The 14,366-nt window shown below is 37.6% G+C and overlaps 1 protein-coding gene across 8 annotated transcripts in view; it reads right to left on the bottom strand.

Annotated features, from left to right (window-relative positions):
- Window positions 1-14,366, bottom strand: part of Ulk2 (unc-51 like autophagy activating kinase 2) — a 104,591-nt gene that overhangs the window by 39,607 nt on the left and 50,618 nt on the right. For 6 of the 8 annotated variants that reach the window (XM_048786259.1, XM_048786268.1, XM_048786274.1 and 3 more), the window contains 2 exons: window positions 13,852-13,912; window positions 12,463-12,528 (listed from right to left, as the gene is read on the bottom strand). In XM_048786259.1, the coding sequence (XP_048642216.1) occupies window positions 12,463-12,528; window positions 13,852-13,912 (127 nt within the window). The remainder of the gene's footprint in view (window positions 1-12,462; window positions 12,529-13,851; window positions 13,913-14,366) is intronic. The other 2 variants (XM_015506822.2, XM_048786266.1) reach the window with 1 other exon arrangement.

The raw sequence follows: 14,366 nt of genomic DNA, 5'->3' as shown, positions 1-14,366 counted from the left end.
CTAATTGAGGAGCAGGTGGCAAAGATCTTCTCCCATTCTGTAGGGTCTCCCTTCACACTCGTTTCTTTTGCTGTGCAGAAGTGTTTTAATTTGATGCCATCCCACTTATTTTTTTTTTTTTTAGAGAGAGAGAGAGAGAGAGAGAATTTTTTTAATTTTTTTTTTTTTTTTTTAGTTTTCGGCGGGCACAACATCTTTGTTTGTATGTGGTGCTGAGGATAGAACCCGGGCCGCATGCATGCCAGGTGAGCACGCTACCGCTTGAGCCACATCCCCAGCCGCCCACTTATTTTTTACTTTACTTCTTGCTCTTTGGTAGTCTTCTTAAGAAAGCTAGTTCCTGTACCAACATGTTGGAGAGTTGGACCTACATTTTCTTCTAGCAGTTACGGGGTTTTTGGTATAATTCCTAGGTCTTTGCAGGGTGAGAGAGAGGAGTCAAATTTCATTCTTCTACATATGGATTTCCAGTTTTCCTAGCACCATTTGTATAAAAGGCTACCTTTTCTCCAACATACATTTTTATGTGGATTTCTTTCCATGTTTTCTGCTCTATTTCATTGTTCTTCATGTGTATTTTCTTGTCAGTACCATGCTGTTTTTGTTTCTATAGTTTGTAGTATCGTTTAAGGTCCAGTATTGAGATGACTCCTGCTTTGCTTTTCCAAAGACTACTTTGCCTATTTTGGGTTTCTTATTTTTCCAAATGAATTTCAGAATTGTTTTTTCCAGTTCTGTGAAGAATATCATTGGAATCCAGACCAGGATTACATTAAATCTGCATAGTGCTTTTGGTAGTCTGACCATTTTGACAATATTAATTCTGCCTCTCCAAGAACATGGGAGGTCTTTTCATCTATTAAGACCTTCTTCAATTTCTTTCTTTAGTGTTCTATAGTTTTCATTGTAGAGGCTCTTCACCTTTTTTTTTTTAATTGATTCCCCTTTTTTTGAGGCTACTGTGAATGGGATAGTTGTCCTAATTTCTTCTTCAGCAGATTCATCATTTAAGTATAGGAACACGATTGATTTATGAGTAATGATTTTGTACCCTACTACTTTCCTGAATACATTTATCAGTCTCAGAAGTCTTCGGGTGAAGGTTTTTTTGGTTTTTGTTTTTTGTTTTTTGGGGGGCAGAGGTGTCTTCTAAATATATGATCATGTCATCAGCAAATAGAGATGATTTGAGTTCTTTTCCTATTTGTACCCCTTTAATTTCCTTCTCTTGCCTGATTGCTCTGGCTAGAGTTTCAAGGACTATGTTGAATGGGATTGGTGGAAATGGGCATCCCTGTCTTGTTCCTGTTTTTAAAGGAAAAGCTTTTAAGTTTTTCTCCATTCAGTACTATGTTGGCCTTGGGGTTTGTCTTATATAGACTTTACAAATGTTGAGGTAAATCCCTCTATCCCCAGTTTTTCTAGCGTTTTAAACATTAATGAGTGCCGTACTTTGTCAAATGCTTTTTCTGCATCTACTGAGATCATTATGTGATTCTTGACCTTGACGCTTTCATTTATTAATTTCTATATATTGAAGCAACCTTAGCATCCCTGAAATGAAACCCACTTGATCATGATGCACTGTTTTTAATGTCATCTTGTATGTGGATTGAAAATATTTTATTAAAAATTTTTGGGGAGAAGGAAGATGGCGGCGAGGGGAGTGCATTGCCCCCGTGCGCTGCTTCACTGTGTGGGAGTATGACAAGTCAGGACGGCTAAAGGCTATCTTGTTAGGAATTTCCAGCAATAGTGGGGTGCTCCGGAACCTGGAGGAAGGATTTCCATCGCACGAGGATCGGCTACGGGGACTCAAACGCGAGAGGTTTGTCGCACGGAGGGTAACACTGCTTATTCAGCAAATCGCCCTGTATTATTTAATCTCCAGGTATTAGAGTGGTTTCTATTTTTTATCTTATCATTGATTTCTAATTTCATTCCATTACAATCTGATAGAATGCAAGGTTATTATCTCTATTTTTTATATTTGAAAAGATTTATTTTGTGACCTAAAATATGATCTATTTTAGAAAATGTTCCATGTGGCCAGGCACAGTGAAGCACGCCTGTAATCCCAGCAGCTCAGGAGGCTGAGGCAGGTGGATCACAAGTTCAAAGACAGCCTCAGCAATTTAGCAAGGCCCTAAGCAATTCAGTAAGACCTGGTCTCTAAATAAAATATAAAAAAAGGCTGGGAATGTGGCTTAATGGTTAAGTGCCCCAGGGTCCAATCCAGAGAGAGAGAGAGAGAAAATGATCCATGTGCTGCTGAGAAAAAAGTAAATTCTGTGAGGGATGTAATATTCTGTAGATGTCTGTTCAGTCCATATTATTAATTGTATTTTTTGGTTCTGTAGAATCTTTGACTTCTCTTGATGTGAGCAAAGTGTTTAACCACACAACAGTCAGGACCCAGTTGTTTATAGTCAAGTGGAAATACTAAGTGATTCACCAATTAGTGTGCTTCTATATGCTCTAGTTTTCATTTAGGTATTTGCATTAAGTATCTGTTTACACAATGTTTAGTATTTTCAATATCTGCCCATCTCATTCTGAGCTTTGCCTGCAATGGTTTGTTTTGTTTTATTTTGTTTTGTTTGGGGTGGGGGGGTGGTACCAGGGATTGAACCCAGGGGCACTTAACCCCTGAACCACATCCCCAGCCCTTTTCATTTTAAGACAGGATCTCAGTTTGCTGCTTAGGGCCTCACTAAATTACTGAGGCTCACTTTAAATTTGCAATCCTCCTGCCTCAGCCACCCAAGCTGCTGGGATTATACGCATGCACCACCTTGACCGGCTAGTTTGCCTGCATTCTAAAAGCAGGGGGAAAAAAGAGAAAAGAAAAACAAATATCCACCACCTGAAACTTTACTAACCAGCTCTGGTGCCTATAAGACAATACACACACAACCTAAGTTTCTTCATTAAAAATAAAAAGACAATCAGTACAACCATCAGTTATCAGATACAAATAAACAAGTGGTATCTTTCTATTTCAACTTAAGAAATAAATAAAAACTTGTTTGAACATTCATTCTCTAAAAGTACACTGGGAATTCTTTTAACTTACACATTGTCAAGTTCTAATATCTCCCCCATACTATTAATCTCCAAAGCAAAGTTAAGAAACTACATAAAGGTACCCTACAATTATAAACCCAGCAACCTCATAATTCAAAGTACCTCTCTCAGAGAACCCCAGTGAGCTTCTCTAATGACTCTAATTCATCTCCCTATCAGCATATGAAGAGAACAGCCATAGCCAGTATTTTGTAAATGTTGTCTAAGTCTCTGGACAGGACCTGCAAACAGGCTTGCTCAGAATCTAGACAGTCTTCCCTAGTTTCCGGAATATGTAAGAATTTCAAGCAACTCAACAACAAATCCAATTAGAAAATGGGTGAATGGGACCTGAATAGACATTTCTCAAAAGAAGATATCCAAATGGTCAAATATATAAAAACATAATCCGATGTCACTAATCAACAAGAAAATACAAATAAAAACCACAATGAGTGTCTAAAAGAAGAAAAAGTAGGCCCAAATCTCCCACCATGTCAGCCTAGGATTTGACTTTCTTAACAAGACTCCTAAAGCACAAGAAATAAAATCAAGAATCAATAAATGGGATGGATTTGGGGCTGGGGTTGTGGCTCAGTGGTAAAGCACTTGCCTAGCATGTGTGAGGCACTGGGTTTGATTCTCAGCACTATAAATAAATAAATAAATAAATAAATAAATAAATAAATAAATAAAGGCCCATCAAAAACTAATAAAAATAATTTTTAAATATTCTCTTTTATTGCTGAGTAATATTCCATTGTTTATAAATGACACATTTTTAATCCATTCATCTACTGAAGGGCATCTAGGTTGGTTCCACAGTTTAGCTATTGTGAATCGTGCTGCTATAAACATTGATGTGGCTGTATGCCTGTAGTATGCTGTTTTTGTCCTTTGGGTATAGATTGAAGAGAGGGATAGCTGGGTCAAATGGTGGTTCCATTCCCAATTTTCCAAGGAATCTCCATACTGCTTTCCATATTGGCTGCACCAATTTGCAGTCCCACCAGCAGTGTATGAGTGGTACCTTTTCCTACACATCCTCACCAACAAGTATTGTTGTTTGTCTTCATAATAGCTTGCCGCAGCCCGGCTGGCTGGGCAAAATAACCGGGGGTGACGAGCAACTTGTGTAGATTGATACAGCAGGAGTGGGAGCCGTTTATTGTAAGAAAGGAGGGGTATATATACATTACACACAGCCTATCTTAATTAACATAAACTAGATACAGCAGTCAACCAATAAGGAATCTCCACACTTATTGGCTTGCTGGCGTTACTTCACAAACCACTCCCTCTGGCAAAATGCCAGGCGCCATCTTGACTTGTTTACAGACCCTAACAATAGCTGCCATTCTGACAGGAGTGAGATGAAATTTTAGAGTAGTTTTGATATGCATTTCTCTAATTGCTAGAGATGATAAGCATTTTTTCATATATCTGTTGATTAATTGTATATCATCTTCTGAGAAGGGTCTATTCAGGTCCTTGACCAATTTATTGGTTGGGTTATTTGGGTCTTTTTTGGTGTTTGGCTTTTTGAGTTCTGTATATACCCTAGAGATTAGTGCTCTATCTGATATGTGAGGGGTAAAAACTTGCTCCCAAGATTAGGCTCTCTATTCACCTCACAGATTGTTTCTTTTGCTGAGAAGAAACTTTTTAGTTTGAATCCATCCCAATTATTGAGACTTAGAAGAGATAATGCTAAGTGAAGTTAGTCAATCCCAAAAAACCAAATGCCAAATGTTTTCTCTGATATAAGAAGGCTGATTCATAGTGGGGCAGGGAGGGGAAGCATGGGAGGAATAGATGAACTCTAGATAGGGCAGAGGGGTGGGAAGGGAACGGAGAGGACAGGGGTTAGAAAAGATGGTGGAATGTGATGAACATCATTATCCAAAGTACATGTATGAAGACACAAATTGGTGTGAATATACTTCGTACACAACCAGAGATATGAAAAATTGTGCTCTATATGTATAATATGAATTGTAGTGCGTAAAAAAAACTAAGAAAGAAAGTCACAAATAAATAAATAAATGGGATGGATTCAAACTAAAAAACTTCTTCTCAGCAAAGGAAACAATCAAGAATGTGAACAGAGAGCCTAGAGAATGGGAGAAAATCTTTACCACATGCACCTCACATCGAGCATTAATCTCCAGGATATATAAAGAACTCAAAAAACTTAATGCCAAAAAAACCAAATAGCCCAATAGGCTAAGGAACTGATCGCACATTTCACAGAAGAAGTAGTACAACTGATCAACAAATATATGAAAAGATGGTATAACATCTTCAGCAATGCAAATCAAAACTACTCTAAGATTTCACCTTACCCCAGTCAGAATCGCAATTATCAATAATACAAACAACAATAAATGTTGGCGAGGATGTAGGGGGAAAAGTAGACTCATACATTGCTGGTGGGAATGCAAACTGGTGCAACCATTATGGAAAACAGTATGGAAATTCCTCAAAAAACCTAGAATGGAACCACTATTGGACCCAGCTATCCCACTCCTCGGTTTATACCCAAAGAACTTAAAATCAGCATATTACAGTGATGCAGCCACATCAGTGTTTACAGCAGCTCAACTCACTATACCTAAACTATGGAACCAACCTAGGTGCCCTTCAACTGATGAATGGACGAAGAAAATGTGGTATATATAAATACGATGGAATATTACTCAATCTTAACGAAGAATGAGATTATGGTATTTGCAGGTAAATGGATGGAGCTGGAGAATATCATGCTAAGTTTAATAAACCAATCCCCAAAAAACAATGGTCAAATATTTTCTCTGATATATGCATGCTAATTCACAATAAGGTAGGGGCTAGGGAAGAATAAAGTTACTTTAGATTAGGTAGAGAGGAATGAAGGGAGGGGAGGGGTTATGGGGGTAGGAATGAAAGTAGAATGAATCAGACATTATTACCCTATGTACATATATAACTACATGACAGGTGGGATTCTACATAATGTACAATCAGAAAAATGAGAAATTACACTCAGATGACATATGTATGGTATTAGAAAAGTGCATTCTACTTTCATATATAACTAATTAGAATAAATAAATTTTTTTAAAAAACCACAGTGAATTAACTGTGGGAGACCAACCTTACGTGTGACTGAGTCACACTCCCCGGCTGGGTGTTGAGGCGCTCAGTCACAGAAATGTGGCAGAGCTTTCCCCACCCTTCTTGGGTGCGAGGGTCGGTGTTTCATGCATGGGTGTGTCTTGCTATAGCTGCATGGGTGAAGCTATGCTCACCTGTTCCTTTGTAATATAATCCCTTGCCCTGTTTAGGATAGAATCTTCCATGGAAGTGCCTTGTGTGTGTCTCCTTCTCTTACTGTGCCCTTGGGTGTGGCCTACCCAGGTATCAGTCAACCTGCTGACAGTGGACATCATGAAGATAGATTCAGCCCCCTGAAACCTGACCCCTTGCCTCATTTGAATAGCTTTTCCTCAATAAAAGGGGTCAGCGCATGCTCTCACTCTCTCTCTTTCTGCGGACCCTTAAGGTCAGAGGAGCCGTCATAACAACCCCAAAGAAAAAGGTAATTGTGTCTCTTGTATGGTTATTTCGTGCAGCCCAGTTAGCCCAGTTTAACTGGAGTGACCCCTGAGCCTTTTAGTCACTAGAACAGAAACCCGGCAGTTAACATCTCACCCAAAAAAGAATGATTATTGTCAAAAAGACATGTATTATCAAAAAAAAAAAAAAAACAATAAATGCTGGTAAGGATGTAAAGAAAAGGAACTCTTATATACTACTAGTGGAAATGTAAATTAGTAAACCATTATAGAAAACAGTATGAAGTTTCTTTAAACAAATGAAATAGAACTACCATATGACCCAAGAGTACCACTACTGGTTACATACCCAAAGGAAATGAAATCAGTACATCAAAGAGACATTTGCACTTGCACATTTACTGTAGCACTCACTATTCACAATAACCAAGATACAGAATCAACCTAATTGTCCACTGATATGTCACTGGATAAAGAAAATGCAGTACCATATACACAATGGGACATTATTCAGCCATCAAGAGATGAAATCCTGTCACTTATGGAAACAGACGGAACTGGAGGACATCACCTTAAGTGAAATAAGTTAGGCACAGGAAGACAAACACTGCATGTTCTCACATGTGAAAACTAAAGGTGATCTCAAAAAGAAAACAAAAAGAAAAAAAGAGTGAGAGAACAGAATATTGGTTACCCAAGTCTGAGGAGAGTACGCAGGGGAGGGATAGTTGGAAATAGGATGGTGAATGGCTACAGAGGTACAACTGGATAGGAGGAATAATTTTTATGTTCTATAGCACAAAAGGATAACTATGGTTGACAATAATAAATTGAACATTTCAAAATACCTGAGAGAGGAATCTGGGTTTGTTTGTTTCCTGTCTGTTCTGTTTGGTGTGGCATGGTACTAGGGAATGAACCCAGGTCTGCCTCTGAGACATATATCCAGTCCTCTTTATTTTTTATTTTGAGACAGGGACTCACTACATTGCCCAGTTGGCCTCAAATTTGAAATCCTCCTGCCTCAGCCTCTAGAGTAGCAAGAATCTCAGATGTGCACCACCATGCCCAACAAGAGAGATTTTTGAAAGATCTCAATACAAAGAAATTATATAGTTCTGCAGTTATAGGTATGCCAATTGCCCTGATCTGATCATTACATATTGTATACATGTTTTGAAGTGCCACACTGCATCCCATAAATACATACAATGAATTCATTCCAATATAGAAACTACACTAATTTTTAAAAAGAATAAAAGAAAAGAGTCTTCTCTGAATTTCCAGTTAGATAAGATCACTGCTACCATTTTTCTATCTAGCTTTATATGAACCATCATTCAACTCCATGAGCCCAACGTGAAAAGAGAGGTCTATGTATGTCCTGAGTCTCCAGAAGTCCTGCAGTTTAGATGGTTTACTATGAAGACTAAGCAGTCTGACCACAGAGTAGCACAATCACATATCATTCTATCTACTCTCAAGAATACTGAGCTGCAGAAAAAATCAGGTGAATGGTCCAGCAAGAAAAAACAGGGGCTGTGTTTGCAGGTGGCCTTCATCAATGGCTGGTAACAACTAGTCTCATAATTCTGATACACTAACTTCATGCCTTTGCCTACTTTTTGCCTGGATACACAAGGAATGGATATTATATTCCAGTTTCTACTGGACACTGTCATATACACAATGAAGAAACCATTACCAAGAAATGTTTCTTTAGAAAGAAGTTAAAGGATTATTCAAATAGGAAGAGAAGATGAAAGGAATCAAAAATTATTCAAGAAGAAAAAAGAGCAGCAAATCAAAAGCAGCAAAAACTAGCACTGTGCAATTAATGCCTTTATCCTCTAAAAAGGCAGCAAACAAGTTTGTATAAGACTTGTTTACCTCCATGGAACTCACACCATGTACCAAGGGACCTCAAGATGCCACTGCTATTCAAGGGATCCCCTAGAGTACATCAAATTTTTTAAAAAGACACACGGAGACCTAACTACTATTACTAATGTAAACTAAAAGTACCAAGTTGTTTGAATGGAACTTCTTAATAAATTGTTATATTCCTATTAGCCTAGAAACATCACTAAAAAAAAAATTACTGAGACATTAAGGGAACCTCTAGTTGAACCTATTTTACAATAAACTAACATCCCACAATTCCAAAATTCCTAGACTCAAATTTGGAGCTCTTTTTATACTTTTTTCTGTTTTTCCTATTAAAAAAAATTCCTTCAAAGTAGTAAAAAGCATGTTATGGTTTAGATATGAGGTGTCCCCCACAAAAGCTCATGTGTGGGAAAACACAGAAAAAGTTTAGAGGTACAATGACTGGGTTATGAGAACTTTAACCAAATCAGGGCATTAATCCACCTGAATGGATTAATTGAGCAGTAACCATAAGGAGGATGAGGCTGGAGGAGGCAGGTCACTGGGGGCATGCTTTTAGGGTACGCATTTTGTCCCAGAGCTTTCTCTCTGCCTCCTTGTTATCATATTCTGAACTGCTTTCCTCTGCCAGACCCTTTTGCCATGATGTTCTGCCTCATCTTGAGCCTAGAGCAATGGAGTTGGCCATCTATGAACTGAGACCTCTAAAACATGAGCACCAAATAAACTTTTCCTCCTCTATGTTGTTCTTGTCAGGTTTTTTGGTAATCTGACCAAAAAACTCACCAAAACAGAGCATCAATACTATTTAGAAGCAGTGTAGCAAGATTTCATGACTACCTGGTAAGCATTCATGAGTGACCTAGGAGCCATGTATCATCCAGCTGGCATCCAATGAAGGTGAGTAAGCATCAATAATGCCAAGTACATGTATATAGGGTAACAATGGCTGTCTTATTCTACCTATATACTTGTATGATTACACTGCTGGTGTGACTCTGCATCATGTATAGCTAGAGAAAGAAGTTGTGCTCCATTTGTGCACAATGTGTCAGAATGGATTCTACTATCATGTATAACTAATTAGAATATATATATCAAGAACAACTTTCTATACCCTTTTTAAAGACAGATGAAATGAAAACCTCAGAGGAGGAGGTATTAAGTGGAACATTTTACTACTAATATTTCCAAAAGAAATAACTATCCATTTAAGTGTTGCTCACAACACTGCCTAATTATATTTTATAGCACTAAGCAATACTTTCCTGAAATGGCAGGCTAATTTTGTGCCTAATAATGCCAGAACACTGTAGGCCAAAAACTTTAGGTCTTCAAAGACTTGTGAAGGCTTTAGTTATACAACATGTGCGTGTTTGTCCTCAATTATGTTCTCTAATGGATTCTAGGAAGTAAAATTCTATATATTGAATTATGTTTTCCTAATACAAAATTCTATATCCTAAATTATATTTTTCTAAATAATATTGTAAGACTAGAACTACTGCCAAGCGCGGTGGTGCACACCTGTAATCCTAGCAGCTGGGAAGGCTGAGGCAGGACGACTGCGAGTTCAAAGCCAACCTCAGGGCTGGGGTTATGGCTCAGTGGTAGAGGGCCTGCCTGGCATGTGTGAGACACTGGGTTCAATCCTCAGCACCACATAAAAATATTTAAATAAAATAAAGCTATTGCGTCCAACTACAAAAAAAAAAAAAAAGAATTTTTTTTTTTTTAAGCCAGCCTCAGCAAATGGTAAAGCACTTAGCAACTCAATGAGACCCTGCTCTAAATAAAAAACAAAACAGGGCTAGGGATGTGACTCAGCAGTTGAGTGTCCTCGAGTTCAATCCACTTTACCAAGAAAAAAAAAAAAAAAAAAGACTGGAACTACTGTTTCTAGGAATTTTTCTCACTCTTAGACAAAAATCACTCATTTCAACAAAGTATTTCCAAGAAATTTCAACGAGCTAGGCTCTAGGAGAAGAATTAAATATACCATGTTGTGGTTTAAATCTGAAATGTCTCCCAAAAACTCGTGTATTAAAGCTTGGTGGCCACTGGGAAGTGGTGGAAGGATGTGGAGCTAGCTGGAGGAGGTGGGTCACTAGGACATGTCTTTGAAAGGTGTATTTTGTCCCTAGCCCCTTCCCCTCCCTCTCTCCTTCAATCTGCTTCCTCACTGCCATGAGGTAAGCTGCTTTGCTCTACCAATCCCTCTGTGCCACAAAGCTCTGTTTTACCACTGGCCCAAAAACAACAAAGCAAAGCGACTATGCACTGAAATCATAAGCTAAAATACACTTTTCTTCCTTTAAGCTGACTTTCTCAGTATTTTGTCACAATGAGAGATATCTTAGCACATACCACTACTAAAATTACAGAGATTGTCAGGCAATACGAACCACTGATATGGATACAAAATCTTAATGGTTTCAAGAAAAATCTGTTTTTCACCTGTATCGACTATTTTAATCTTGTATACAGCATAACTTTTAATACTCCCTTTCTACTTCTGTTTTTAATTATATTTAACATGTTATGAAAGAATGCATTATTAATATTTTTCAAAGTATTCATAACCTCTCTCTGGACCCATTTCTACATTCCATTATTTACCTCCCACCCTGCCACAATTCTCTGGAAAACAGGTTGAAAAGCAGTTCCCATTTGGGACATGCTGTCCTCAGAGTGGGGGGTGAGAGAGTAATGAATGGCAGGACAGAAGCCTTCAGGGCCACTGAAGTTCTGCCTTCACTCTTATTTCCTCAGCATGTCCCAAATAGGAGCTGATCTTCCAACCAGCAAGCCAGAAAGAAGGTAAATGAAGTAAAGTTACAGCTGATCCACAGTTGGAAGTAATATGAATAAAAAATAAGCTCCTGTTGCAAGCCAATGAAGTTTTGGGGTCAATACTATAGCAATAACCTAACAAACATCATATCTTTGGTATCAAAGCCCTCCATTCCCACTCTTTTAAAAGCTAAGAAATCCTTTATCTTACTATATTCACATCTCTCTTGTCTAATTTCCGTTACTGACTTCACCACTGTGGCCCAGGACATTTAAAACCTCAGTTCAACCTTTCAACACTTCCTTGTTGCATGAAACAAGTGTTTGAAGATAAAACATATATAATGCCACTAATATAAAACATGCAAAAGTACTATATACTATTTATAGATAACATATAAACACATTGTTTTGACTGACCTTAAGATATTTTTACCTCTCTTAGCTGTTTAAAGGCAAAATTTTAAATCGGAAGAGAATTGAGGGGTGACTATATAGGTAATATTGTGGGGGATAGTGATGAGTACTGGGAATTTAACACACTGAGACTCCACCACTGAACTACATCAGTCCTTTTTATTTTTTATTTTGAGGCAGGGTCTCACTAAATTTCTTAGACTGGCCTTGAATTTGCAATCCTCCTGCCTTGGCCTCCCAAGTCACTAGGATTCCAAGTTTGGGCCACCACACCTAGCTACAGATTAAATATATATCATTCTTCATACTCTACTTTTCTCCATACTTTGCTTAAAATATCACATTTTGAAAAGAATGATAACACATGATGCCAATAAGATGGAGGACTAGGAACCTACAGGTTCCTCATTTCTCCATGGGGACAATAAATAGCAATACGTATAATAAAGCATTTTGGGGGAAACTTTAGAAACTAGTTATGGGGTAGCAACACCCAGTTGAGCGCATAAACAAGAGGAGATGGTAAGGAGAAGATAAGAAAGTTCACATTTTGTTTGCCCTAATTCCTTCTACCTACAGGCATGTTTAGGCAGGATCAGGAGAATATTAACCCAACTCCTAGCTCTTCCTGTAAGAACTTGCACCTAGCATTATGGCTTATATGGGGACTGTCTGAGGAACTGGTTTCTATCTTGCCTGGCTCAGAGTATAAATGGAAAAGGTGACACAATTTGATTACCAGATGGGAGGCCAGTGAAAGCAGAGGCAAACTCCAGAGTACATTAGAGCAGCAGAGACTGTAGTTCTGAAAGCAGGCACAAAGGAGCAAGAGATTAAAAGCAGAGGAATATAACACACATGAAACCAAAACACCCTAAGAAAAAAACAGGAAATTAAAACAGTCAGAAACAACATGTATAAGGGCTGAGACTGTAGCTCAGTACTACAGTACTTGTCTAGCATGCACAAGGCTCTGGGTTCAATCCCCAGCACTGCAAGGAAAGGACAGGAGAGGAGAGGAGAAAAGAATGCTAGGATAAAAGCACATGCACAACCCCACAGAAAACATACCCCAGAAAAGGTCTGTGGTCTTAGAATCTCTAGCCAGGCTAATTGATAAATATTTTTCCCTTTATAATGCAAGTTCATAAATATTAAGAGAGGAGACTGTCTTCAACCCAATTTTCAACAAAAGATCACAAAGCATACAAAAAAAAACACAGAAACATGATTCAACCAAGGAACAGATAAAGGTCCAGAAATCAATCCTAAGAAAATATATCTATGAAGAGCCCAAGAAAAAATTTAAAGTAATAATCATGAAGTTACTCAATGAACAAAAAAAGAAAACAGGTAGATAACAAATGAAATCAGGAAAATGAAGCTTCAAACGAAATGAGAAAATCAAAAAGAGAAAAAAAAAACTATTAAAAAGAACCAAATGAAAATTGTGGAACTTAGTGAGATCCTGTCTCAAAAGAAAAATACAAAGGGCTGGGGATTTGGTTCAGTGGTAAAGCACTTCTGGGTTCAAATCCCAATACCAAAAAAAAACTGAAAACAGGATCTTGAAGAGATATTTATACATTCATTCAGCAGCATTATTCATAATAATCAAGAAGTAGAAGCAACCCACATGTCTATCAATGGGTGAATGGATAAACAAAGTGTCTTTTATAATGCAATATTTTTCAGCCTTATAAAAGAAAGAAATCTGTCACATGCTACAACATGAATGAATCTTGAGGACAGTACCTTAAGTGAAATAAGCCAGTCACAAAAAGACAAATATTCACTTACATGAGTTATCTAAATTAGTCAAATTCACATAAACAGAGGGGAGGGAGAAATGGGGAGATGTTGTATCATTTAGTAAGCATCAAGTTTCAGTTTTGTGAGATGATAAAATCCAAAAGACTGGATGCACAATATATATATTTAACACTACTGAACTGTAATCTTAAAATGGTTAATAGCATAGATTTTGTGTGTTGGTTATCACATCATTTTTTTCAAAGTGATAAATTTTGAAACAAAATTAAATTAAATTAAATCAAATACCAAAAGTTCTATAAACTTGCAAAAATAACAAAATACAAAACTTTTAATAAAATACAAGCAAACATACCCTCCACACACCAAGAACTCATTTGAAGCACGTCTGCCAGTAGTTCCCATTGGCATGTCATCTAAGAAGAAAGAGAAAATTACAATCAGTTCTGTTATACCCCATGCTTTGAAAAAATGCAAATTTGTTCCAACATGATTATTATAAAACACTCGGAGTACAACATGAATGATCCATTTATGTTTCAATTCAACCAATGAAAATAATAGGTGAACACAGAAAATTGCACCCATCTGAATATACAGGATGTTGATCTTTCCATGCCAGTTCTACCAGCAAACTTATGGCCTTTTCCAAGGTAAACTGCCATATCTGTTGCAGTATTTAAGTATTTCTTCACCATCCAACATGTGTAGAAATTGTGCTTTTATTTTTAATTAGATTCCTTTCCATAGGTCACTGACAAGTTTTGAGTGTTACCATTTAGCTAGCCCATAAGCTCTGTGTTTTTTAAAACCTTTCCTTTTTTCCTTCACTAGGTTTGTGTAATAGTATGTGTGTGTTGCGGGGCGGGG

This window comes from Marmota marmota, unplaced genomic scaffold, assembly GCF_001458135.2.
Source record: "Marmota marmota marmota unplaced genomic scaffold, marMar, whole genome shotgun sequence".
Lineage (NCBI taxonomy): Eukaryota > Metazoa > Chordata > Mammalia > Rodentia > Sciuridae > Marmota > Marmota marmota.
Note: the sequence above shows the minus strand (reverse complement) of the source record. Positions and strands in the feature narration are given on the sequence as shown.